Raw genomic sequence first — 25199 nt, 5'->3', positions numbered from 1 at the left:
GGGAAGGAGAGGCAAGCATGCCTGCTGCTGACCTGAAGGCACGGTCAGGACAGCAGCCAGCGGTGGCTTGGTGGCCAGAGGGTAGAAGGCCTAGGCCTTCCATGTCCTCTAAGAAGGACCTTCACATCTGCCAGCCCTAGACCAGACAAAGACCCGGCAGAGTATCTTGTCACTGGCCCCTCTGGAGTCCACGAAGCCACTGTTACACTACATATGAGTAGGCAGCAGCGGAGCGCTCCAGGACAAGGTTCCGCTAAGCTAAGAATGCTCACACAGGAAGGTGCAGCGGCATAAAGGCAAACTCTAGTTGGCTGTGCAGCACAACACGGCCCATCCCGCTCAGCACTCTAGAATCACTGCGCAGCTCACAGTCAGTCAGTGCTGTTCTCAGTGCGCTGGCGTGGCTGCACCAGCTGTTGCCTAGTTTTCTTACTGTGCTTTATTAAGTCCCCAAGCCAAAACACTCAAGAAAATCCACAAGCGTCGAGAAAGGCAGTGACACGTGAAGCCCACCTTGGCGGATGCTTTTGCCTTGTAGTGGCACTCCTTTCCGATCCACCTCTTGCCATTTCTTAACCAAAAATCGTAACCTATACAGAAAGGTGACATTTAGGACAAGAGCAGACAGGAATGGAAGAGCCAGAGACACCCACCCCTGACGTGGACAGACCACCAGAACATGCCCTCCCTGCCCACAGGACACAGGTCCCCAACTGTGCGCCACTGACAGGTTAGCTGGCTGTACTTTCATGGCGTGCACCACCTCCACCACCTCCACCGCCTCCACTCCCTTCTTTGGGAACCCCCACCCCCTGCTCCTGCTCTGGACCCACCCTTGTCAGCCAGCTGGTTCTGCCCGCACCCACCACAGCTTACTCGCAGCCTATCACTCCAGAATGAAAGCCTGCCTGCATCACCAGAAACTGGGAGAACACTGCTTCTGCCTGGCTGGGCCTTCTGCTGAACTCAGCAGGGCCATTCCACTAAGAGTGTGGACGGTAGCAGTCAGGGTGACAGTGCGCGGGCGCTTGACACTGCTTTTAGCGTGGCTTTCCCGACAAGTGGCATGACTGTAACTTCCCTCCTTGTGGTATCACAAACTACAGATTATTCCAAAAATGACCACCAGGCTCTGGAAGCTTTATTCAGGCAGTCCACTCTGATAATGAGTCCCCTATATAGTTCAGGCTAGTCTAGAACTTTTAATCCTCCTGTCTCAGCCTCCTGAGTGCTGGAATGACAGGCCTGTGCCACCATACCCATATGTGTATTTATTTGTCTATTTGTGTATATATGTATGGCCACCATAGGCATACCTGATGCCAGGAGGTCAGAATGAGGCACAGGAGCCCCAGGAACTAGAGTGATTGGGTGCGAATGACCATGTGGGTTCTGGGAGCCATCTCTCCAGCCCCTGTAGCATGACTTCTTAAAGACAACTATTATATTTTCTTTAAAGTCGTGAGTGCCGTTGGTATTGGCAGAGAAAACCGTAGTTTTACGGAATAAAGCCACCACTGAGGCAGGCCACGGGCTTGGAAGCAGGACATTTACCTCAGTACTGCGATGACTACCCGGACAGCAGTGCGGAACTTTGTGAAAGGACGTGAAGTTGTGATTTTCTTATCTGCTTTGGAAGGAAACACCCCCAAATGGGCAATCATGGAGAGCGTTTCCTGTTCAGAATCCTGGAACCCGCCAATCAGCAGTAAGAGATATTTCTTCTGATAAATCAGAGCTTTTCTAAAGCTCTCTGCCCTCAGATAGTGCAGGTACAGTTTCTCTACCTAAAAGGAAGACAGAGAGAGACTCAGGAAACAGAGACACGTTCCTGATCTACCCTGCTCAGTACGATGGCACACTTAGCTGTTCACGACAGACTAAAAAAACTAGTGGGTTGTACTTCACAAACCATCAGTCACCCAAGCACATCTGTAACCCTCCTCTTAAAGCGCCACCTGTATCAGACAGAAATCTAGAAAAAAAATCTCCACAACATCCCCGAAGGAGCCCCGTGAAGACCATTGGATTTCCAGTAGGATCTAACCAGCTCTGAGGGGACATGGTTAAATCACGGGTTCCACAGATGACACGGGCGGTAGGGAGGGCTGTGTGAAACTACAGAGCTTGGATCCAAACCCCAAGAAGCACTTTTCCCTCAGGAGCAAATTGTAGGAAAGAGTTTCTTAGCCTACGGAAACCACGTCCTGAGGACTCGAGCATTACACGTTTACTCCACCGTTAGGGCAGCCATAGTATCTGTTTTACCAAAGCGAGTTTTACCTCTAGCTTATGCTGCCTTCCTTTCTCACAGTGACCTGAGCAGCGAGTCTTCTCCTGTAAGGAAGTATGTCTGATCTAGGTGTCAATAGGTACCAAGCAAACAAGAACCTTGTAGAGAGGGCAAGATCTCTTTTCCTGCAGTGAACTAGCCCTGGCTTAAAACATGGCTGCCGCTCTGAACCCCCACCCTGCATGACTTACTTTGATATTATAGGCATTTGTTTCCCCGCCTGCAGTCTGCGCCTGCCACTCTGGCTCTGAGTGCCGTAGAGAACTCTGCAAACCCGTCCCATCTTGTTTGCTTGAAGGTTTGCTTTGCCTCTGTAAAACAAAACAAAACAAAACGGAACAAAAAAACCACAGCTGACAACTCTATACTACTGAGCTTTTCTTTTCCATGGGGGAGGGGTACCTGCATATGTAGGTCAGAGGTAAACCTTAGGTGCTGTTCCTCAGAATTTTTAAAGGAGGGGGTCTCTCACTGCGGCCTGGGGTTTACCAACTAGGCTAGGCTAGGTAGCCAGTTAGCCCCAGAGTTCCGCTAGGCTCTGTTCCCTCAGCATAGGGATTACAACAGGTGGAGTTGCACTATCATCTTTGTCAGTCTCTTGCTAGCCTGGAACTTGATATGTCATTCTGGCTGGCCTCAAATCTGCCTCCTCTGACTCCTGGGTGCTGGGATCAAAGGTGTGTGCCACCTTGCCTAGCTCTCATCTGGCTGGGATGGTGCACAGGATCTCATGTCTGCATAGCAAGCATTCACTAACTAAGCCATCTTCCCAGCTCTCTTCATGGGACCATCCCGAGAAAGATGACTCAGGGGACCATAACGGGGGAGATGACAGCAGCCACTGTGCCAGTCTGAAAGGAAAAGGTCATATTAGAACACCTCGTTTCTGCCATAGCTGACCGAGGACTACTGTGGTAGCCTGCCACAGATGAGGGCAGGAACTGGGAAAATGTCTCTCAAGGGTCAGGATCCAGTGAGGCATTACCAGCCAATGGTCACAGGCCACGTGTTGTCCCTTATCACATTGGGCATCATTTCAGTTCATCATTTCAGTTCTATTCAAGTCATCTTATCACTTCTGGGGTGATTATCTTTCATTTACTGAAATATCATTGCACAAAAGGAACATTTTAATAAGATCAAACAAGAAATATTTGGAGGCGCACAGAGCTGCCCCCAAGAGTTATGTCTGTGACCTGTTCAGCAGTTAGGGACGAGAATCAAAGGCAGCAAGTCATCATCCCATCGTACATGGCTCTCCAGGAGGAGAGCCAGAGGCCAAGGCAGGCCCCAGGAGGAAAAGGAAAAGACAATATGACCTGTGTGAAATGTCAAAGTCACTGTTGGAAGGAACTGCTCTGGCAAAGCAAGTCGTCTTGAACACAGGAAGTGAACGCCACCTCAGCCTTTCTCCAATGTACTCATTAGAGACAGTTTCCTCACCTCTGTACTAATCTTCACGACCAGGTGCTGCCTCTAACTCGCCGGAGCCCATAAAAGCTCAGTGGGTTTTATCACTGTCAAATACATTTCACTTTTAGGAGAAACAGAAAATTTAATGAGACTCTCTAACCTAGTAGCCTTAAACCACTCACAGAGAACTGAGAGGGCTCTGGAGTGAAGCTCTCATCAGCTCTCGCTTTCTCTCTCATCTTTTTGTAAAGATTTACTTATTTATTTGTATATTTGTATATGAATGCTCTTGTGTGTACACCTGTGTACCAGATGGCGGTGCCAGATCTCACTACAGATGGTTGTGAGCCATCGTGTGGTTTGCTGGGTATTGAACTCTGGACCTCTGGAAGAGCACCTCTTATCAGCTGATCTCACTACAGATGGCTGTAAGCCATCGTGTGGTTTGCTGGGTATTGAACTCCGGACCTCTGGAAGAGACCTCTTAACAGCTGAGCCATCTCTCCAGCTCCCTCTCATCAACTCTCAACCAGGCACTTCCTAGTTGCTTACGTCTAGCAAGAACGGGTCTGGGGCAGTCCGGAACCATGCCATGAGTACAGACCTTCCTTTACTTCCATCTACCAATAAGACCTGAGAACGCAGGAAACCAGACACTACTGAGAGGAGACACAGAATTACCTACATCTCTACGACTGGCAGAACAAGGCAGGAGTCAGTTCAGTGTGGCTGTGGACAAAGCAAGCAACACTATCAGCACGTTTGTTGGACAGACAGTGTTGAACATTCCTCTACCCAGGCTGGCTATGTGCCTGCAACACTCACTAAGAAAGGCTGGATCAGCTTTAAGAAGTTAAAATTACTCCAAACCTGTTTCTGACCATAATGGACTTGACCTCTAATACACTACAAGACGGGAAGACTTTCACGTTCATGGATTTTAGGAATGAATGTCGCTGTTAGGTCCCAAACCCGGGGCAAGTCATACTCAGCACCTGTAGCTCCTCCCAGCACTCCTCATCCTGCCCCTTACCCTAAACCTCTCCCTTCCAGGGGCTGGGCTCCCCCCTCCATCACCTGATAAGCAGATAATAAAAATGCGGTACATATACACAATGGGACTTTATTCAGCTTTAAATAAAAGTGAAGTTATGACGTGTGCAGGGAAATGGATGGAATTAGAAAAAAATTATACTGGGTGAGGTAACCCAGGCCGGAGGACAAGCACAGTGTGTTCTTTCCTGTGTAGGTCCCAGTTCCAACACTTCAGTTCTATTTGTTAAACGGAGAGTACCTGTGGAAGCCAGGAAATCAGGACAGAACATGGGGGAAGCTGCCTTAAATGAAGAGGATACAGAATGTAGGTTAAGACAAAGTAAGATGCTGTGGGTAGAAAGGTTTAAGCTAGGAGGGAAGCAGAATGAAGGGGAGACAGATGGGAGATGGAGTATTGGAGAAGATCAGGAGTAACAACCAGACAAAGAGGACATAAAGAAGCCATATGGGAACCTGCTGTCTTGTAACCTAAATAAAAAATACAAAAGGTGAAAAAATTTTTTTAAGAAAGAAACAAACAAAATGGAAAATTATTAAATCAATAAAGGGCATTCAAAAAACTATCCATAGCTAACATCCTTTTTAAACCGAGAAAGACTTACTAGGGACCAAGGCAGGAGAGACCAAGGCCATTCCTACTGGCAATGCACAAGAAATCTTAGCAATGTAACAAGAGACACAGAAGTCATGCAAACTGAAGAATGACAGAGCTAAATAAGGTGGTGCCTTGCCCTCAATGCTACTGTACCAAGCACTGCTTTTTCTTTCTTTCTTTTTATTGAAATATCTGTTACAAGTGAAGGGATTTTTTTTCAGGCTGTTATCAGACTTTGCAAATGTTTGTCATTTAGTATCTCTTTGCCCTCCAAGACCAACTAGCATTTATTTGGCACAGACAGTCATGGGCCTTCCTAGGTCCTGCCTCTTGTTAAAAAGTGTCTTTCTATAATGTTAACCTTTACTGTTGTGCAGATTTGGAAGAGTATTTAGGACAGAAAAATAGCAGTTAGTGTGTCTGAACAGATTCTCTATGTATAGTTGGATGGGGAACTCCTATAAGCCAGAAAGTTGTGGAATAAAAATCGCAGCACTAGTGGTGGGCTATTTCCCTAGGAATTGTTGGCCCAGAAGTCCAAAATTCACACAGGCCATTGCCATTATATTTGGCTGCACCCCAGAACTAGATGGCAGGGCCCTATTCATGAAGATATCATATACTCTGGTTGCAGGACACGGAAATACTAGGCTGGCATTGAACTGCCTCTTCCTGCTGGTTAGCTTTTGATGTGCCAGAAGTGCCCTACAGGATGCTGGGGGGAAGTGTTGCTAATAGTCCCACCCAGTTATAGATCTTGCATGGTACCAACAAGCCAAGCAAGATGTACTACCCAGTGCAACAGTGACATAACTATTATATGTACAACCAATTGTTTGCCAATTAGATTTAAGGCCTGTTCCACAAGAAGGCGTATCCGGAGAAGTCGAACAAGAAAACTGTGGCTGGGGAGGTCAAAGGCACCAGTGGGAAGGAAGGCCACAGCTATTATTTCATTAAACAAACATGTGCCTGTCAACCTGCCTTCAGCATTTATTTCTTTATGCCCACTACGGATCATTGCTGCTAGCCTCAATCATTAAAGTTTTTGTTTGTTTGGTTGGTTTTTGTTTTTTGCAGTTGGTGAATACTGCAAATATTCATAACTTGTCAAGCTCCCAAAAATAAGTAGTTGTTGATGTGGTACAGTGGCTCAAAACTCAAGAATAAATGAAAAAAGAAATTACACATCTATATTACTCTTTCCAATGCTGAAGGAACTCTGGGAGAAAGGGGGACAGAAAAAAAAAGTAAGAGCGGGAAGAAGGGGTAGAATATATTATGCAGCCATTTTTTTTTCAAATTTAAGCACACCCTCTCAGAGGAGAAAGCCTCACGCAATTTACAAGGCTCAGAAAGTTCAGAAAGTTACAAGATTCACAAGGCCCCTTTCCAAGGTTATAAAATCAGTATATAACAGCTGGAGTGAGGCGCTTACACTGCCAGTGGAACTGTCAACAAGTGTGCAAGGAGTTTTTGTGGTGAGCTTCTTGGAGATGCAGCTGCTGTAGTCACCAACCATGCTCCTATAACTAACCGCAATAAGCTCACTGGTTTACCAAGCTAGACTTGGACAGAACTGTATTCTTTGGCCTGTCAAAAATTGGTGCCCTACATAGGATTGAGTAGACATTTGTTCACGTCCCTCTAGGAAAAGTTAAACAATACAGGACCTCATACATGATAGGCAAACTATCATTGAGTTACACCTTAGCTCTGAAAATCTTTGTTCATTAGCTGATGGACAGTTGAATTACTTCTACCTTTGGATAAGAATATTGTGAAGTTTTATGTGTAAGTTTTAATGTATATAACAAACTTGTGTGATCAGTTTTTCCTCCTGGGTAAACACCTAAAAGTGGAATTGTTGAAAGACCTTTTGAGAAACTGTTAAGACTGCTTTACAAGATAATTTCATCTTACAGTCTCACACAGTCCTTTACATGCTCATCTACAGCGCTAATGTAATCTAAATTTAAAAAAAGCAAGACTCACTCTCCAATTTTATGTAGAAATTTATACTGAACTAGAACTGCCAAATGACTTGAAAAAGAACAGGACTTGAAAAAAAAGAGCAGAAGGTCTTGGAGGCTGGAGCCCCAGGTCTCGGGAACAGTGGATCTTGGGGGTGGAAGCAGCAGCAGGAATGTGTTTCAGGTTGCAGCTGAAGCACGGAGTCTTGGAGGCTGTCACAGGCTAGAACACTGAGCGGCTCAGTGAGTTCCCTACCTATGGCAGAAGCTCGTGCACGGTGAGCCATGACAAGTCCATTTTCTGCAAGTCTTGAGGGCCTTCTTCTTGCTCTTCCTCTTTCAATGTACAGGCCAATGAGCCTGCCTGTCTGTCCAGAGCTCTTCACAGTCTGTGGCAGATTTTGACTGGCTGAATGTGCATGGCACAACAGGACAGTTTGTACCCAAGAGTTTCCATCAGTTTCTGGTTGCTTTGACAATGTTCCCATGACCTGTGCTCCGACCATAATCCCTGCCGGAAGCGAGGTCCGACATATAATCATGGTTAGGACAGTCTGAACTTGTGCACCTCAGCCTGTTCCAGCCCCGACTACAAGCAGAGGGTGTTTTTATGCTTCATTCTCTGCCACTTCACTGACAGTGGGGGCTGTCCACTTGATAATGGAAGGAGGTTCTCAGATGTACCTCCCTATCAATATCTCTTTGCCCTTAGGGCTTGAGCCCCTAGGGCAAAGCTTGGAATCAGCAACCCCTCTGACCCCATCACTGACTGACTGAGCAAAGGACAACCCAGCAGAGAAAGGACAGCCTTTTCAGCACAGCACACAGAACAATGAGTTCCATACACATGACTAGATCCTTGAGCAAAAACAAACTCAGAGTGAAATCACAGACCCAAAACTAAAATTGTCCAGAGAGACCAAATTAATGCATTGGATTAAAAAAATCAGGAACTTTGTTTTGCAAAGGAAATCATTCCGAGCATACAGCATAGACCAAACGAAAATATTTCACATATCTGAGAAAGGAGTTGACATATATAGCTGGCTCTCTGTAGGAAGAAAGGTAAAGGAGCCTACGGTGAAAAATGCAAGTTGCTCACATATGCTGCAATGAGAACAGATACTGGGGTTAAAATGGCAAAGCCTGAAACTCTGGCGAGGATGAGCAAGAAGGGTCACCGCAGAGCATGAGATAACCGAACTCAACAGCTTAAGAGGATGCAAAGGTTCTGGGCAGGTGATGGTGTTACCAACTGGTCTCCGTGAAACTCCCTTCTTTGAGAAACCAATATACAATATGAACACAGCAAACTGTAATAACAACTGTAAGTGAGGGGAGCTGGAGCAATGCTCAGCAGTTAAAAACATTGGCACTAGCTGCTTCTCCAAAGGATTCCCAGCACCCACAACTAAATTAGGGCAGCTCACAACTGTCTATAATTCCAGTTGCAGGGGATCTCATGACTTCTTCTGGCCTGCCTGTGGCACACCATCCCCAAAAACAAAGAGTTAACTGCAAACAGTTATACCTACCTCTTAGTAACTCGGAGAATGAAGAGAGTTTAGCTTAAGTAATGGCACTTGAGATATCTCCAAGATTGGGGAAAGAATAGTCAGTGACAAACAGCTAGCACAGAGTCAAGGTCAACAGTAAGCAAGAGCCAGAGGTGGGCAAGGGAGAAGGGGCATAACTGGGTAGGTTAGTGCTCCCTAACTGGGTAGGGAGCACATGGGCAGAAGATGACTATCTCCCTAGTTAGGCCACAGAGACATGCACAGAGCACATGGGCCTACCATTGGCTCCGCCCATCATACTCCAATTTTATTTCTTATCCAGTTTCAGCTGTTACTCTATAAAAACTTACAGACAAAAAGTTTAAAGGCTATAAGCATCCTCCCTTGGGTCCTCCTTGTTATTTATCTTCTTTGGACGAATTGCAGTATGTTTATCCTGTACTTTATGGCTAAAGATAGAAGCTATACCATGTGGGGCTTCCTGGTTCTGGGTTACCTCACTCAGGATGATCTTTTCTAGTTCCATCCATTTGCCTGCAGACTTCACGGAGAAACTGTGGGTGAAGGCATCTCTGTGACAAGCTGGAGACCTAAGACAGGGTGGGCTTCTGGAGGATATGGGGATGACTCTAGCTGAGACTCCAAGAGGCAGGGATCATGGGACATCATCTATCTAAATAAGTGGAGGGAGAACACCAACCCACCCACAAAAACTTCGACCCAAAATTTACCCTGCTTACAAGATGTGCAAGGATAAAAACAGAGCAGAGACTGAGGGAATGTCTGACCAATGCCTGGCCCACCCTGACACCCACACAATGGGAGAGAGGCAACCCATGACACTATTAAACATATTCTGCTGTGCTTAAATACAGCAGCCTAGCATAGCTGTCTTCTGAGAGCACCCAGCAGCGGATCAAACAGATGCTGAGACTCACAGCCAGGTACTGGGCAAATAAGAAGTCTCATGGAAAGGGGGAGAGGGAGAGGATAGAAGGACCTGGTGATTCCAGGCGTGTCACAAGAAGACCAACAGAGCCAACTAACCAGGGCTCAAAGAGGCTTGTGGAGACTGAAGCACCAACAAAGAACCATATATGGACTGGACCTAAGCCCCCTACCCCGATGTAGCTGATGGGCAGCTTGGGCTTCTTGTGGATTCCCTAGTAAGGAGAGCAGGAGCTGTCTCTGACATGGACTCTGTTACTTTTTTTGTTTTTTTAATCACACCCTTGGCAGGGCTGCCTCGATAGGCCACTAGGGGAAGAGAATTTCCTCAGTCCTGATACAACTTGATGAGCTGGGGTGTGTGGGTAGGGGGGAACTTCCCTTTTCTGGAGATTAGGGGAGGAGGGAAGGGGCTACGATAGGATATAAAGTGAATGATTAATTAATAAATTAATTTTGTAAAAAGCTTAAAGGCATTTTCCTCTCTAGGGAACCCCTCCTACTATCTTTGAATTTCTTTAATTTCTCACTTTTCCTTTTTTCTCTTAATAAAGCTTGCTATCACTTTGTTTACTCTGGTAACTGTGTCCTAAATCTTCGCTGGTATTGGACAACACACAGGACAGCCACTATCTCAGGTTCATTTTGACAGCTAACTGAGTTTTCAGCATACGCACAACTGCCCTGAGAATGGACCTACACAACTCAAAATTCCTGTATCAGTCCATATCTAAACCATAAAACTCTCACGACCCAAGCAAGACAACAAAAATCCAACTCAAAAAACAGGCAAAAACCCAAGAGTCACTTCACCAAAAAGATACATGGATGACAGAAAGACGCAGAATACGCTAAGTCATCAAGGACAGGGACACTGGAACTACAGCGAGATACCATGTCACACACAAGGAGATATACACAGCAAGCCACTGAAATTCATATCACTAGAACCCCTTTCCCTTCCTTGGAAGGCGAGCGACACGGTGCCGCTGAGGAATGGCAGGTGTACCCCTGGGCACCTTTTCTTTCTTTTACCACAGAAATGAAACCTGGATCTACATACTGCTAGGCAAGTACAGCCCCAGTGCCGAAACCGTCAGAACTGAGAACAGCTCGCATGGCCGTCAGTGGACCATCTATTACACAAACGCCTGGCAGGGAGAGAGATCAGTTCTCGGCACAGAAACAGCTGGGCAAGTATCAGAGCCACAACAGGGAGGTGAGAGAGACTCAACCAGAAAGCGACACACGCTGGGACCCTGACATGCTTAAGAAGGGCCCAGGTCAGAACTTGCTGGCTCCAGAAGAGACCAGGTGGCCTTGTTCCCAGGGGCTGGCCTTGGCCTACATTTTGGTAATGTGACTGTCACAAAGATAACAAAATTCCATGCCTGAGTGAAAACTTCTATGACATCATACCAAAACAGCAAACTTTGCTGCATATAAATTCTTTACACATTTAAAGTTTTCGTTACAAAAGAGTAAATCACCAGCTAGAAAAACTTAAATAGAAAAAAAAGAAACATAACTGCACCATTAGCCAAGAGCCAAATGAAACCCTAAGCCGATCAGGATACTGTAAGTCTCCATCTAAGTTTCGTTTTTGGAGCAAACACAAATGCTGTGTAGTAGCCAGGACCACTTGGGACACTGCACGCGTGTGACTGAAGTAGAAAAGTTGCCATGGAGATATCAAAGCACGAAGGTGCTGGCTGGCTGGCGCCGCTCAGCTGGGTAAAGGGCTTGCCATACTAACTCCAGGACCTGAGTTTAGGTTCCCAGCACTGAGCGGAAAACCAGCACAGCGGTGCACATCTGCAGTCTCAGCGCTGGGGAGCAAGAGCCAGGAGGGTGTCTGGGGCCTGCTGGTCCGGCTGTCTACCTGAACCTGTGAGCTCCAGGTTCGATTAGAGGCTTTGTTTCAAAAGATAAGGTGGAAGGCAACTGAGGAAGACACCTAATGTTGGCTTCTGTCTTCAACCTGAATGGAGGGCACAAGAACTCACAACCAAAGCACGGAACACTGGGCCTTATGGCACATAACTGAACTCCCAGCACTTGGAATATTGAGGTAGGAGGATCAGAAGTTCAAAGTCGGCTGCAGTTGAATGTTTGAAGCCAGCCAGGGATAGCTAGGATTCTGTCTCAACACCCCTGCAACCTCCCTGCAAAAATCAACAAAATAAAACCCGTCAAGCTTGGTTGTAGCAGGGTGTACATGTGTGGTACCGGATACTCAGGCTTAGGAGTCTGAGACAAGCCTGGGCAGCAAAGCAAGATCCTGAACTCCTGAGTCAGGCTGTACCCTATGGGACAGAACCCATAGTGCTGACCAGGAAAAATGGCACACAGCTCTAGGAAGAAGCCCAGTTCCCTGCCCAGCAGAATGGACAAATCTGACAGACGACTGTGCTACTGAGACAGTGGGCAGGGCCTACGCCAGGCAGAGGTACGCACACTGAGAATGCAGCCCTTCTGTGTGTGGTGCTTCAGGGTCTTCTCGAGCCGGGAGATGGTCTTGCACAGTTCTGCTTTCTCTAGGGTTGCTGAGCTCACAGCTTTTGCGAGGGCATCATTGTCTCTCAGCAGTTCATTCACGAGCTGGGCTTGCAGGTCTGTAGCCACTTTTTTCTTGAAAAGGAGCAAAAAACTTTGTAAGAATTTTGTGTTTTATTATTACTGATTGCTTCAGGGACCATAACTTTAAGAAGGTTTGGAGTCTGATACTAGGCCTGTGGGGCTGGGCAGAGCAATATGGGATAGGAAACAGTAGGCCACCAAATCACATTTCTTTTCCATCTTTTATAAAATAGGCCACACAAAACTGGACTGTAAATATTCTGGTATACAAAGTAATGAAGGCTTGCTACAAGTGTAATCCTGATTTAAGTATTTCAAGAGTCCCATACCGAGGTGGTGAATTAAATAAGGAATATTGTTGTTCATCTTGGGGGGCCACTTATAACAAGCAGTTACAGCTGGAACCTTTAGTCCTCTATGGAGGAATTTTAGGATCTGGACACAGAGGAGAGAGATGGGACAGACCACACTCAGGCAAGGGGCTGAGTGGGTAACAGTAAGTGGCCCAGCTTCCCTATGATCTGACAACATTCTTGAATCCCTAACTGCCACAGGACACTGGCAATGCGAACATCTAGGACATCCAGGAGCTGTGAGCAACCTCGAAGGCTACTCACGGGGAGCTCAGAGCTTCGTGAGGAGAGCTGCAGTTTCATCCCAGCTCTAAGCTGAAGCAGACCAGAAGCAGGCTGGGCTGGGAGCAGGCGTTCCACTGCTGAGGCGTCTGTGCCCAGCAGATGAACCCACTGCCTTCTCCAAAGTCTCTGGCTCTCGAGGTGCGCCTAGGCCATGCACAGCGATCATCGAGTGCAGACAGTCACACCCGTATGTGCAAGTGGTACAGCTGAGACCCCCAAGATGTCAGAATTAGATGCTAAGATACAGAGTTCAGAACTCAGTGGACCCATCAGGACACGCAGGGCAGACGGTCACTCACTTGCCCACACAACAATGGCGCAGGAACTGCTGGGTAACAGGCAAGCTACAAAGAAGCCACGCACCCTCTACTAACTCCCCAGAAGATAGCAGGTGCTGCGGGTTTACACAGCAAGTGTGCGGCATGGAGGAGCCCCGCTGTACCTGAGAGGAGGGCACGCTCAGCTCAGACTTCAGTTCCTCGAGGGTGTGCATTAAGGATGACACCGCCTTCTCATTTGATGACGTCCAGTCTTTAATCGTCCTAAGAAAACAAGCAGGTGTTTCAAAGGTTTACGTATACCCAAATGATTACCATCCTAAGCTATCCAAGAACTGTTAATGGCACACAGAAAATGCATGTGTACAGCATCTTCCCTGAGAAACCAAGGGATCCAGTTTTGCACTTTTGTGCGGGTCATCTGCCATGCTGGTGAGTCACCTCACTCAGAATCTTTGTTTGTGACAGTTGGCCTAGGAAGCCCTTCCGACCAGAGCAGTGTGGTGGAAGACTGACCACCCTAGCAAACAGACACACCTGTGAAATTCAGAAACCGTCAAAGCTGAGCTGGCAGTGGTGTCCAAGTGCCCTCGTCCCCGCATCCCACCACTTCCTGCCGGATTGATAATAATGAAAGCAGTTTCCTGGGTAGTCAGATGTCTTCACTTGCTGCCAGGCCTGACCATCTGAGTTTGATCTTCGTGGAAGGAGACAACAGGCTCCTTCAAGCTGCCCTTTGACCCCTATGTGTTCACCCACACACAGATACACATGCACAAACCAAATAAACAGAATAATTATAAATGTTTAAGTGCTGTCCTAAATGAAACTGCCTGGAAATCATGCTGTTCAGTGCATCAAATCCAGGTATGGACAGGGCGCTATCCCAGATGAGCATCCCGTCTTGGCGGGCATGGACAAGCTGAGCAAGCATCCAGGCGTGGAATCTCCACATCCAGGCGCATGTGAAAAAATAAGCTCAGCACAACTTTAAACTATGAATAACAAGACTTTTTTGTAATATTAGAATGTAAAAATATGGTTTTACTAGCATCCTTTAGATATCCTTGCCAATTAATCCAACTAAACTCACAGAGTGAGAGATTGCAAGGAGACCATTAAGACTTCGAGCAGAAATCAAAGATGCTCAACACTTACTGTTTTTTCCCTCTTAAATAGTCTTGCTATATAGAACTTGCTGGCTTGGAACTCACTATGTAGACTAGGGCAGCCTTGAACTTGCAGTGGTCCTCCTGCCTGCCTGATATGGGAATTACAGGGACGTGCCATCCGCTGCAGTGGGTGGGAGTGGGTACCTGTCCACTGTGTGGTTGGTGAAGCTTGTGAGGAGCCCAGCTGCACACAGCAGCTGCTGCCGTATCTTCTCCAGTTCCTGCTGCTGTTCCTGGAAATGGTCCGGCTCCTGAGAACCCACTCGGGGGGTGCCCTGGCCAGGGATGTTTCCTCCAGGCACGCCCTCTTTCCACCTCAGCTCTCTCACCATCTGCTGAAGCTGCTCGATCTTATGCTCATCACGCTGGCGCTGTAATTCTAGTTCTCGCTGTCACAATGGCAAGAGCAATGGAAAAGACCATTATGGTTTACCAAAAAAACAAAACAAACAAACAAACAAAAAAAATCAAACAAACAAAAACTTGATGTTGGGCATAGCGGGGCATGCCTATTACCAGCACTTGGCAGATAGAAGCAGGGGGATCGTGAGTTGATGGCTAGCCTGGATGTCCACGGTAAGTCTAACTAAAGGCCAACCAGAGCAACACAGGAAGATCTCATCTCAAAACAAGACCTAAACAATTATTTGGCCAAAGACCGACAATGTAATGCCCCACCAGACAGCGAAAACCCCCAGAGACCAAACACACTGCCTTGAAGAAGGTGTCCCCATTCCGCTTATTGTTATCTGGGTAGAGACGCAGGTCCTGACAACGAATCCACCCAGCACCTTCAACACAGTCAGGCAAACTCCCACGGGGATCATTCTTAATCTTCCAGGTAAATAAACTATACACTGTTTTGAAAAGAATAATTTGGCCCAGCTGTGGGAGGCAAATGCTCTCGGGCAGATCTCTGGGAGTTCGAGGCCAACCTGGTCTGCAGAGATAATTCCAGGATGGCCAAGGCTACAACAGAAAACCCTGTCTCAAAAAAATTAAAAAAAAAGAAAGAAAATAAAAAGGGAAAGAGAGAGCGAACGAGAGAATTCTGGCCTGTAATGCCCACTGGCAGTAAGGCTAGAAAACAGAAAAAAATCTATGGTCCAACCACACTGCAAAATAGACACCTCAGCAGGAGACAAGCCATCAGGGTGTGCCATGAAACACTGTGTAACTTGTTACTACATCAAGAAACATCCTCTTTGTTTCAGTCACTTTCAAGCAATTGAGACATCTTTCCTTTTTGCAGGAAAAAAAAAAAAATCCAAATTGAATAAAAAGGCTCACTGGAAAATGAAAATGTCTTTGGGGGGACAGGGTTCTACAATGCAAAGACCTTTTAGAAACCACACTTGCTTGGCACACCCACTGAAGGGGAGGGGCAGGGAAAGGCAAGGGCAGAATGAAATCCTAGCTACTTTTGGCTACATGCTGCCTCCTTCAGGGCACTTCCGAGTCTGGCCTGACCCCGTCACAGTGGGCCGCCTGTCAACACCTCTGACCTACACCTACCTCTAGGACCGTTCATGTTTTCTATTATTTATAGTGACAAAGATTTTGGGGGTTTGTGGTTGTTGTTAAAATTGGACTCTATTAAGAAAATTTCATACAGGATTATGAGTATGAATATGAAAGTATATACCTGGGGGGAGGGGAGGTAAGCAGCAGAAGTGGACCTGGTGAAATGGCTCAGAGGATAAAGATGCCCACTCCTCAGAACCAGGGTAAAGGTGGAAGGAAAGAACCAAATCCAAAATGCTTATTCTTTGACTTCCATGTGCTGCCCACGGCATGAATGCACGGGCACCACGTGTGCGCATGCGCATGCACACACTGAGAGAGCAAACTGGAATGTAGTATATGTTCAGTGTAAACCTTAAAAGCCATCAGGGCATAGAAGGCAGTCTCAGGAGAGCGCACACTGTGAGCTTCCACTCACACTAAGAGTCTCAGAGAGACTAATTCATAGAGAAAGACCGACTGGGGACTCCGTGGGATGGGCATGGGGAAAGGCAAAAGACTTCTGAACAGACATGGAGCCCCACAGCAGTGGTGACAGCTTCCCAACCTGCTCTACCAGATCTGTCTTTGCATAAACTCTACACCACAAACGGCCCCCCGTTCTGATTGGGGAGCTGGAGGCTAGGGAGCCTCTCACAGTACCCTGACAGGCATTCACAGGGCTAATGTTAGCATGACTTATTCTTCTCAGCATTTAGAAACAGATGCTCCTCTAACACTGAGCTGCTGGTTCTACTCGTCTGTGCCAAAACAAACAAGACAAAACAAAAGGGTTTTGCTATGATCTCTGGGAGTTCAATATCAGCCTAGGCTTCACAGGGCGTTCCAGGGCATGGCTAGATAGTGAGACCTTGTTTCAAAAAGACCCCCCCAAAAACAAACAAAGGGTCTTGCTCTATCACCTAGGCTGGTTTTGAACTTGTGATCTACTAACCTCAGCCTGCTCCCTGCTTCAGAATTAGAGACATTTGGGAGCCAGAGGTAGGCAGATCTTTCTCTGTCCGTTTAAGGCTGGCCTGGTCTAAATAGTAACATCTAGGACCACACAGAAAGACCCTACTTCAGGGAAAGTAAATAAATAAAAAAATAAATAAAATAAAAGTGAGAATGTTTCCCAGCCCAGGCCAGCCCATAAGAGGATTGTTACTCTGATCTAAAACCAAAGATATCCCTTTCTGAATACAGATGCAAAGATTCTCAACAAGCTAATCACAGACTGAATACAGCAGATAAACAGAACTGCTGACTCTGACTAGGTGGAGCTCATCCCAGAAATAAAAGGCTGGGTCATCTGGTGCAAACCCATCACAGTAACATTCTGTCACAAAGTAAAGACAAAACTTGCAGACAGGAAGAAACACTGAAAACACACCGACACCTAACAGATGCTGGGTGATGCCTTTTGTTGTTGGTGTTTTTGTTGTTTGTTTTTTAGGCTATACTAGAAATACTTCCAAGGCAAAACACTCCCCACTGAGCTATGCGCTAGCCCCTCCCTAAATCTAATACTGTTTTGTAATTTAAAACAGATTTTAAAAGACCGAATAACCAAGGATCACAGAGAATTGCCTCTGACCAGAGCAGCTACAAAAATAAACATGGAGTTGCTCGGGAGTGATTGAGACTTTCTAAAACTGTCACAACTAACATTACACACAGCAGTGGGGAGCTGGATCCTCCCCCAAGACAGAGTTGAGAAAGGCAAAGATACTGGTGCTCCCAGTCTCCCCATGCTGGGCTGCCAGTTTCAGCCAGGGTAATCAGCAGAATGAGGAATAAAAGACTGAAGCTGGGGCTCAGTTGACAATGCACTCGCCACACTAGTCTGACGACCTGGGTTTGAACGCCAGAAGCCTGGTATAGGGAGAACAACCAACACACCTCCACACACACGGCCCACATCAAAACACACACGCACACGCCTCCCAATAACACACCTCCATACATGTCTCCCTGAATAACAACAAAGAGACTTCAGGGCTCAGCAGTTAAGAGCACTGAGTGAAGAAAACGTTTACAGGATGAAGGGAAAAAAATTGCTAACCACACATAAGACAGGATTAATTCTAGATTATTATCTAGAATTAATAAGGAACCGCAAAAATTAAGCAGCCAAATCACCTACTCAATAAATGGTTTAACCGGATGGACAGACAGTTGTGAGGGAAGTCTAACTGGCTAACATTTGTCCTGAGCCATAAGGAAATGCTATTTAAAACTGCTCTGAGATTCTAGCCCAACACCATCAGAATGACTGCCAGTAAGAAAATATGACAAGGAATGCAGGCCAGGATGCTGGAGAAGAGGAACCCTTATCCAGCCCAGACAGTGGGGTAGAGAGGCTGCTCAGAGAGCTAAACCTAAGCCATGCTATACCCCAGCTGGACCTCCTGAGTATGCCTCAAGCACTTCAAGTCAATCCCTGACAGAGATACCTGCGTAGGCATGATTATCACTTCACTCCACGCACAGGAAATGGAGCCCGCCTAGACATACGTCAACAGAAGAGTGGACAAAGGAAAGGTGCTCCACATACACAACAGAATCGTGCGGCAGGGAAGAAAAATGAAACCACAGCATTCAGAGGAAACTGAAATGGATGAAACTGGACTTCGTTATATTAAATGAAATGAGCAGTAAAGAGAAAAAATAAACTTTATAAATGTCTATGTATATATAAACATATAAAAATGTATGTATTTATATGTAAGTGTCCAGTCTAAAAAACTAAAAGTGTAATGGGATATGTGTGACTTGAAGGCAGACTGTGTGTTTGGGGGGAGGGTGGTAATTTTGTAGAGGAAAGGAACCAACCAGAGAGGGACAAATGGTATTGGAAGAGCTGTAGAGGAGAACAAAATATGACACATGTGCATGAAAAATGCCATAATGGCATTCATTACTTTGTATGTTAAGCTAAACATCAGATGGAAATTTAAAACAAATTAAAATTTAAAAAGAATGAAAAAGACCATTTTGAAATTCACAAAGCCCAAACAGCCAAGCAGTACTTGGAACAATAGAGCAATCACACTTTTAACTTGAGAGCCTGTTAAAAAGCTGGAGTGAGCCACAGTGTGGTGTGAGCACGGAGAGGCTCGGGAGGGAGGCCGGGAACACGTGGGTGTGAACTGTCATGACCGCCAGTCCCTCAGGACCGGTACAGACTATACGGTCTGCTGGAGGATTGCTCTCACCAGCTTCTCCTTGTCTCTCTGCCACTTCTTCTTGTCCACATCTGCTCGACTTGACCTCTTCTCCAGCCTGTTTGCATCCTTGTGTCCTTCTTGCTCTTTCACTCTTGTGGATAACTGTTCTAATTCTGCCTGTAAGCAAGCTGCCTTCTCCCTCTCTCTCTGCAGACAGCATCCCAGCTCCTGTGTGTGGGTCTGCATCGCATCCACAGTTGATCTCAGGTTGCCACTTACCTCCTTCTCCTTCCTGAGCTCTACACAGCGCTCCTGGGCCTGAGATTCCAGCTGCTGCCTTGTGTGTGCAGCCTGCTTCTGTACCTTCTCAAGCATGGCTTCCAGCTCCAACGTGCGGGCCTTCTCTGCTTTCAGCTTCCGCAGCAAGGCGTGCTGCGCTTGGGCATCTTGGCGGGCACAGGCCTCCTGTGCGTGGCGGCTCAGCTGCTCCGTCAGGAGCCGCTCATGCTGTAAGGCCTCGGAGAGCTCTAGTGAGCGGCTCTTCTCGGCCTCTAGGCTCTTCTGTAGCTCGGAGAGTTGCCCCTTCTCCTGTGCCAGCAAGGCCTCGCAACGGGAGGCCTCGATCTGCAGTTCCTTCTGCAGGTTGTCCTTGGCCGCACGCTCATGTTTTAGAGCAACACACAATTGATTATTTTGAGCACGTTGCTTCTCCAAAGATGTTTTCAATTCCTACATGGGTGGGAAAAAAAAAAAAAAAAAAAAAAAAAACCAAGACAGTAACACTTAATACCAAGAGGACAAGAATCTAGATGGTCTTATTTATTCTTTAATTCAGAAAACACCACACTTGAAAGTTATCGTATGGGTAAAACTGCCCACTGGATACATGGATAAAATATGGTCTGGAAATAGTATTGACAAAGTGCATGTGCAAATCTTTCTCCCTTTCTTAGAAATCCCAAAACACCAGGATGCTGAAAAGCTCTGTGTTGTTTGTCATACAGTGTAGCGGAGGACTGTGAGCACAGGACACTTGCTGAACACGTGGCACATAGACACCACACGCTTATCACTTCTCTGCTTTATAAAGGCCTGAGATGGGGCTGGAGAGATGGCTCAGAGGTTAAGAGCACTGGCTGCTCTTCCAGAGGTCCTGAGTTCAATTCCCAGCAACCACATGGTGGCTCACAAACAATCTATGGTGAGGCCTGGTGCCCACCACCAGGCAGGAAGGGAGATTTCATTAGGGGACGGGAAGGGAGAAGAATACAGAAGGAAGGTAAAATAACAGTAAAGATATCTGGAAAAGTCATAAGGAATCAAGCTATTAACTACAGAAAGAAAGGAAGGAAGGAAGGAAGGAAGGAAGGAAGGAAGGCAGGCAGGCTATATTTTAAGGAAGGAAGGAAGGAAGGCTATATTTTAAGGAAGGAAGGAAGGAGCGTGTATATAAACATACATATTTAGTTTAAATGAAATGTTCCCATTTGGTTGACATAGACATCTCACATGAGACGTCTCTTTTGAGTTGTTGGTCAGCGTGCTGCCTGGTTTGGTGTCAACTTGACATAAGCTAAGGTCATCTGAGAAAGGAAGGAGCCTCCATTGAGAAAATGCCTCCTTAAGATCAGGGCTGTAGGGAATTTCCTTAATCAGTGATTGGCGAGGCAGGGCCCAAACCATTGTGGGTGGTGCCACTCAGAGCTAGTGGTCCTGGGTGCTATAAGAAAGCGGGCCGAACAAGCCGTGAGAAGCAAGCTAACAGCAGCACCCCTCCATGGCATCAGCTACTGCCTCCAGGTTCCTGCCTGGTTTGAGTTTCTGCCATAGCTTCCCTTGGTACTGAACAGTGATGTGGAAGTGAAAGCCAAATAAACCCTTCCTCCCAAAGTTGCTTTTGGTCATGGTGCTTCATCACAGCAGCAGTAACCCTAACTAGGACAGTCAGGGCTGTTCAAGAGACTCCCAAAACAATGCAGGAGAGTGCTCTTGCCCTTGGTTGGTGCCCCAGGGGACAGAGGTAACTCCCTATTGCTGGAACACCAAGTACTTCAGACACATGGCCCAGAGGCCACTGAGCTGGAACTGACCTGAATGCCTTCTCTTTGAGGATTAGCTTTCATCAAACCAGAAGGCACCGTGCAAGTTTCCAAAGGAGGGAAGCAATGTCCTAGCCAGCTATGACAACTATGAACCACAAGGACAACCAGCTTGGCACAGGAACTTGAAGGGTGCAGTAGTGCCAAGAGCTTTCTTCTAATTGGACTTAAGGCCCATGCAAAAACTGGAAAGTTATCCAATTCCCAGGGCTAGTGAAGTCATGGGTCTTAGAGGAGGATCTACACTCACTACTTTACCAAACCAGTACAATGACCAACTATACTCTACATATATGTCCTTACTCCCACAGATAAGTGTAGCCTTCACCCCTCAAGGGAACTTCTACTGGCAACAGATGGAGACCATTACAGAAAAATCCATCAGAATGCAGGGTTGTGGAATCTGGTCCCAGTGGATACATCTATAAAACAACTCCCACCTAAGGCTCAGGAAATATCGGGTAGGAGGGTGCTGAAAGCCCGTAAGAGCCAGGGACCAGGGAATTTACTGTGAGGTTGTGTGTGTCTCTGAGCACCCTCGGGAGCTACACCTATAAAGCCTACACATGAGTTCAGCAAGGACAGCACCAGACATACCAAAGTGGCTGGGCAAAGACCACAAGGTCTCAACTACACAAAGAACCAAAGGCAACTAAGGAATGTGGAGAGTGGGTAAATTAGTCTTCCCCATGGAAGGACATATTAACTGGATATTCAATACCAAATGGTCAGCCCCAATAACATACATTCAAGTAACATTATACAGACTGAGCAGGTGGAATTCAGGCCACGGATCTCAAAGAGAGCAAATTGAGGAGGAGGGGAAGAGGGAGGGGAAAAGGCAAGGGAAGGGAAGGGAAGGGAAGGGAGAAATGATGTTATTATGTTATAATCTCAAGAATACAGTAAACACAAAATATAGTCTTATTGTATCTTAAGTTCCGTTCAACTGGGCTGTCTGTCCTAAAGAAGAATAAGAAGGTGGTCACCTCCAGGGCCCTTGAACTCTGGCCCTCCCTCTGCAGGTGCCGCAGCTGCTGCTCCTCCTGCTGGGCCTGGAGGGCTCGCTCCTTTTCACGCTCACACTCCAGTTCCTTGAGTACAACCTTCAGTTCATTCTCCTTCCCATCCAACATGGCTCTGGGAGGGAAACAACAGGTAGCAATGAGCTCCATGGTGTAAGGAACACCCTCTCAACGTTCTCACACCAAAAGCTCCCAGAGCTCCCACGGCACCTGCCAGCAAAGCACGTGAAGTTCCACTGCTTGACCTCTACCAATGGCCACGTCACACAGCCATACCTGAGCCGAAGGACCTCCTGCTGCACCTTGTCCAGCGACTCCAACAGCCTTGTGTTCTCCTGCTTGCAGGCATGCAGCTCTGACTTCAAATCCTGCACGGCGCTCTGTTCCACCAGCAGGCGCTTCCGGACATCACTCGTCTTCTCTTGTTCTTTGCTCAGGGTTTTCTGTAAGTCGTTTGCTATGCACTTTTCCTGTTCAACTTTGTATGCCAACAGTTCAACTGGAGAAATGAAAACATTGGACAGCATTATCTGGAGTCCCAAGTGTGTGCCACAGAGGCTGAGTCATCAATGATGCTGACTTGGTGGTGATGGTTAGGATGATGTGAGGGAGGGACAGTGTCTCTGTGAACTAGAAGCCACTGTCTAAGGGAGCCAAGCTACTCAGGGACAAGTTCCTTCATCTCCTGAGCCCATTTTTTTCTTTACCTTGTCAACACTTGGGTCAATCTCCTGGTCAGGACATGCCCCTGAGACCTACAGTACCAGCAAACCCCACACACATCATACACCTTCGACAGAGACAGATTAAGGTCCACACGGCTTCACTGAAAAATCCTCCCAGAACCTCAGGAAGAAACTTCCTGGTCCTGCACAGCCCTCTGAAAACATAGGAGAAGGAAACACTGTCTGGTTCTTACAAAGCCAGTGCTTTGCCTGAGGTTCGAGTCTGCAGACCAGGACTCATGTGCACACACATGATGACTACTCAACAGAAACAGAGATGCTGACCCATACAAAACTGTGAGCAGCTGACCGTGAGGGAGCTTGTCATGCTAAAGCCTCATCGATACAGCGGCCAGAAAGGAGACACAGCGTTTGCTCACAGATGCTATGTCTATAAACATAACAACTTATTAAATGTGCAGGCCTACATCCAACAAGATCCACCAAGAATTCCACAGAGATCCCAAGAGCCCCAAACATCTGTACCCATTCAGGGCCACTAGGCCTCTGCATCAGAGGGCCTGGTAACCCACTTGCCTAATGCGCCCCTAGACAGAGTGAGCAAGGGCAAGTGTGGGTAAGCTGCATGAAGTGCCAGCAGCGGCGGTACCCACCCTGTCGTCGTAGCTGGTGCTCCCGCTGGCTCCCACGGGCCTCTGTGCTTGTCAATGCTGCACACAACTGCTGCAGCTTCTCCTGGTTCTGTAGGTGTGTCATGCGCAGCTGGGCGCGCAGAGCCTGAATCTCAGAGAGCAGGCTGCTCCTATCTGGCAGACGCAGGTGTTCCTGGGCCTTCTGCAGGTCTCCCTGGAGGGTGGGCAAGAACAGACAAAGGGATGTAAATGCTGGATGGCAAGCACCCAGGCTAGGGGGCAGAAGCCAGGTCCGGCTCATCCTGCATTACCAATCCCTTCAAAGGAACTTCCTGTGCTGTTGGACAAGTTTGATGGCCATGTAAGGGTGTATGAGGTGCACAGCAGCCCAGGGCCTTGCCTCTGTGCATCTTTCCTCATGATTCTGGGCATGCTGTAGGGCTGCCTCTCAGTAGCTCAACTTCAAGTCTAGATTTCTTATCTGTGGGCAGCGACACAAGCAGGATTCCTAGTGTCCAACCGTGCTAATGCCTTCTGGCCCATGCTTGGTGTGCTAATAGAGGAGAGCCCAGAGAGCCTGGTCTTTTGTCGGTTGTGTCCAAGGGAGAGAGACTGGGGGAAGAATCCACAAACACATTAGCGCTTACAAATGAAAGCGTGATGCTCCACAGGGTTTCCTCAGCCAGTGGTCAGCACATTTCTAAATTTAGAAAACCACGTAAACCAAAATATTCCTAAAAGGACGGAATCCCTTACACTCTCCAGAAGGTGGTAAATCAAAGCCTAGATTCAAGGCTGTTGCTCACATGCTCTTGAAGAACCTTCTCCAGCCTCTTGAACAGGAAGTTATAATCTCCTAGGTTGGAGCCACAAGATCGAGGCTGCAGCCCGGCATTCTCCTGCTCCCTGGTGAACACTGCTTGTATGGCCCGCAAAAGCTCCTCACTCCTCGTAACGTGTGTTTCTAAAGGCTCCTGTGAACGCAGAACAAGAGCCTCGGTGCCGGGCCGGGGTGCGGGCTCAGTGGCAGAGGCCTGCCTGGAATGGGCAAGGCGCCTACTTTAAATGCTCACCACACACACACACACACACACACACACACACACACACACACACACAGTCCGCGTGCTCTCACCAGTATGCACTGCAAATGCCAACAACTGAGTGTGTCCCACAAATTCACAAATTCAGCCCTAATCCCCACAGTGAGAAACAGTGCCGCACTAAGGTTAACTGCGATCCCACAGTGGGGCTTCCCCTGACAATACTGTGGTTTTACCTGTAAGAGCAGAAACGTTAAAAGTACTCTCTCTCTCCCTCTCTCTCTGCTGTATAAGGAGGCAGTAGATGCAAAGCGAGTGCTGAACTCTCACCAGAGTTAGGATGGTGTCTGATCTCAGACACAGGCCAGCAACAAACAGCTCTTGTTGAAACTGTTTAGTTTGCGGTGTGGTATCATGGTAGCTGAGTAGGCTGAGAGCAGCAGAAACCAGTCTGGCTAAAGAAGAAGCATGAGACTGCCCAGCATGGCTCAGGGTGTCAGAGGCAAATGCTATCACGAAAATACAGCCAGTTCTCTAAGAGGGAAGTTCCTGTGGGTTCATAACTCACCAGTGGCAGA

General features: G+C 47.2%; 1 protein-coding gene across 7 annotated transcripts in view; it reads right to left on the bottom strand.

Annotated features, from left to right (window-relative positions):
* Pcnt (pericentrin) overlaps positions 1-25199 on the bottom strand; it is a 96209-nt gene that overhangs the window by 3639 nt on the left and 67371 nt on the right. For 5 of the 7 annotated variants that reach the window (XM_021652507.2, XM_021652506.2, XM_021652505.2 and 2 more), the window contains 11 exons: positions 24385-24552; positions 23600-23792; positions 22537-22759; positions 22225-22375; positions 19185-19865; positions 14608-14852; positions 13456-13555; positions 12253-12426; positions 2485-2604; positions 1555-1787; positions 514-590 (listed from right to left, as the gene is read on the bottom strand). In XM_021652507.2, coding sequence (XP_021508182.1) covers positions 514-590; positions 1555-1787; positions 2485-2604; positions 12253-12426; positions 13456-13555; positions 14608-14852; positions 19185-19865; positions 22225-22375; positions 22537-22759; positions 23600-23792; positions 24385-24552 — 2365 coding nt within the window. The remainder of the gene's footprint in view (positions 1-513; positions 591-1554; positions 1788-2484; positions 2605-12252; positions 12427-13455; positions 13556-14607; positions 14853-19184; positions 19866-22224; positions 22376-22536; positions 22760-23599; positions 23793-24384; positions 24553-25199) is intronic. The other 2 variants (XM_021652508.2, XM_021652509.2) reach the window with 1 other exon arrangement.

This window comes from Meriones unguiculatus, chromosome 16 (genome assembly GCF_030254825.1).
Source record: "Meriones unguiculatus strain TT.TT164.6M chromosome 16, Bangor_MerUng_6.1, whole genome shotgun sequence".
Classification (NCBI taxonomy): domain Eukaryota; kingdom Metazoa; phylum Chordata; class Mammalia; order Rodentia; family Muridae; genus Meriones; species Meriones unguiculatus.
This window is presented reverse-complemented; position numbering and strand designations above follow the sequence as displayed.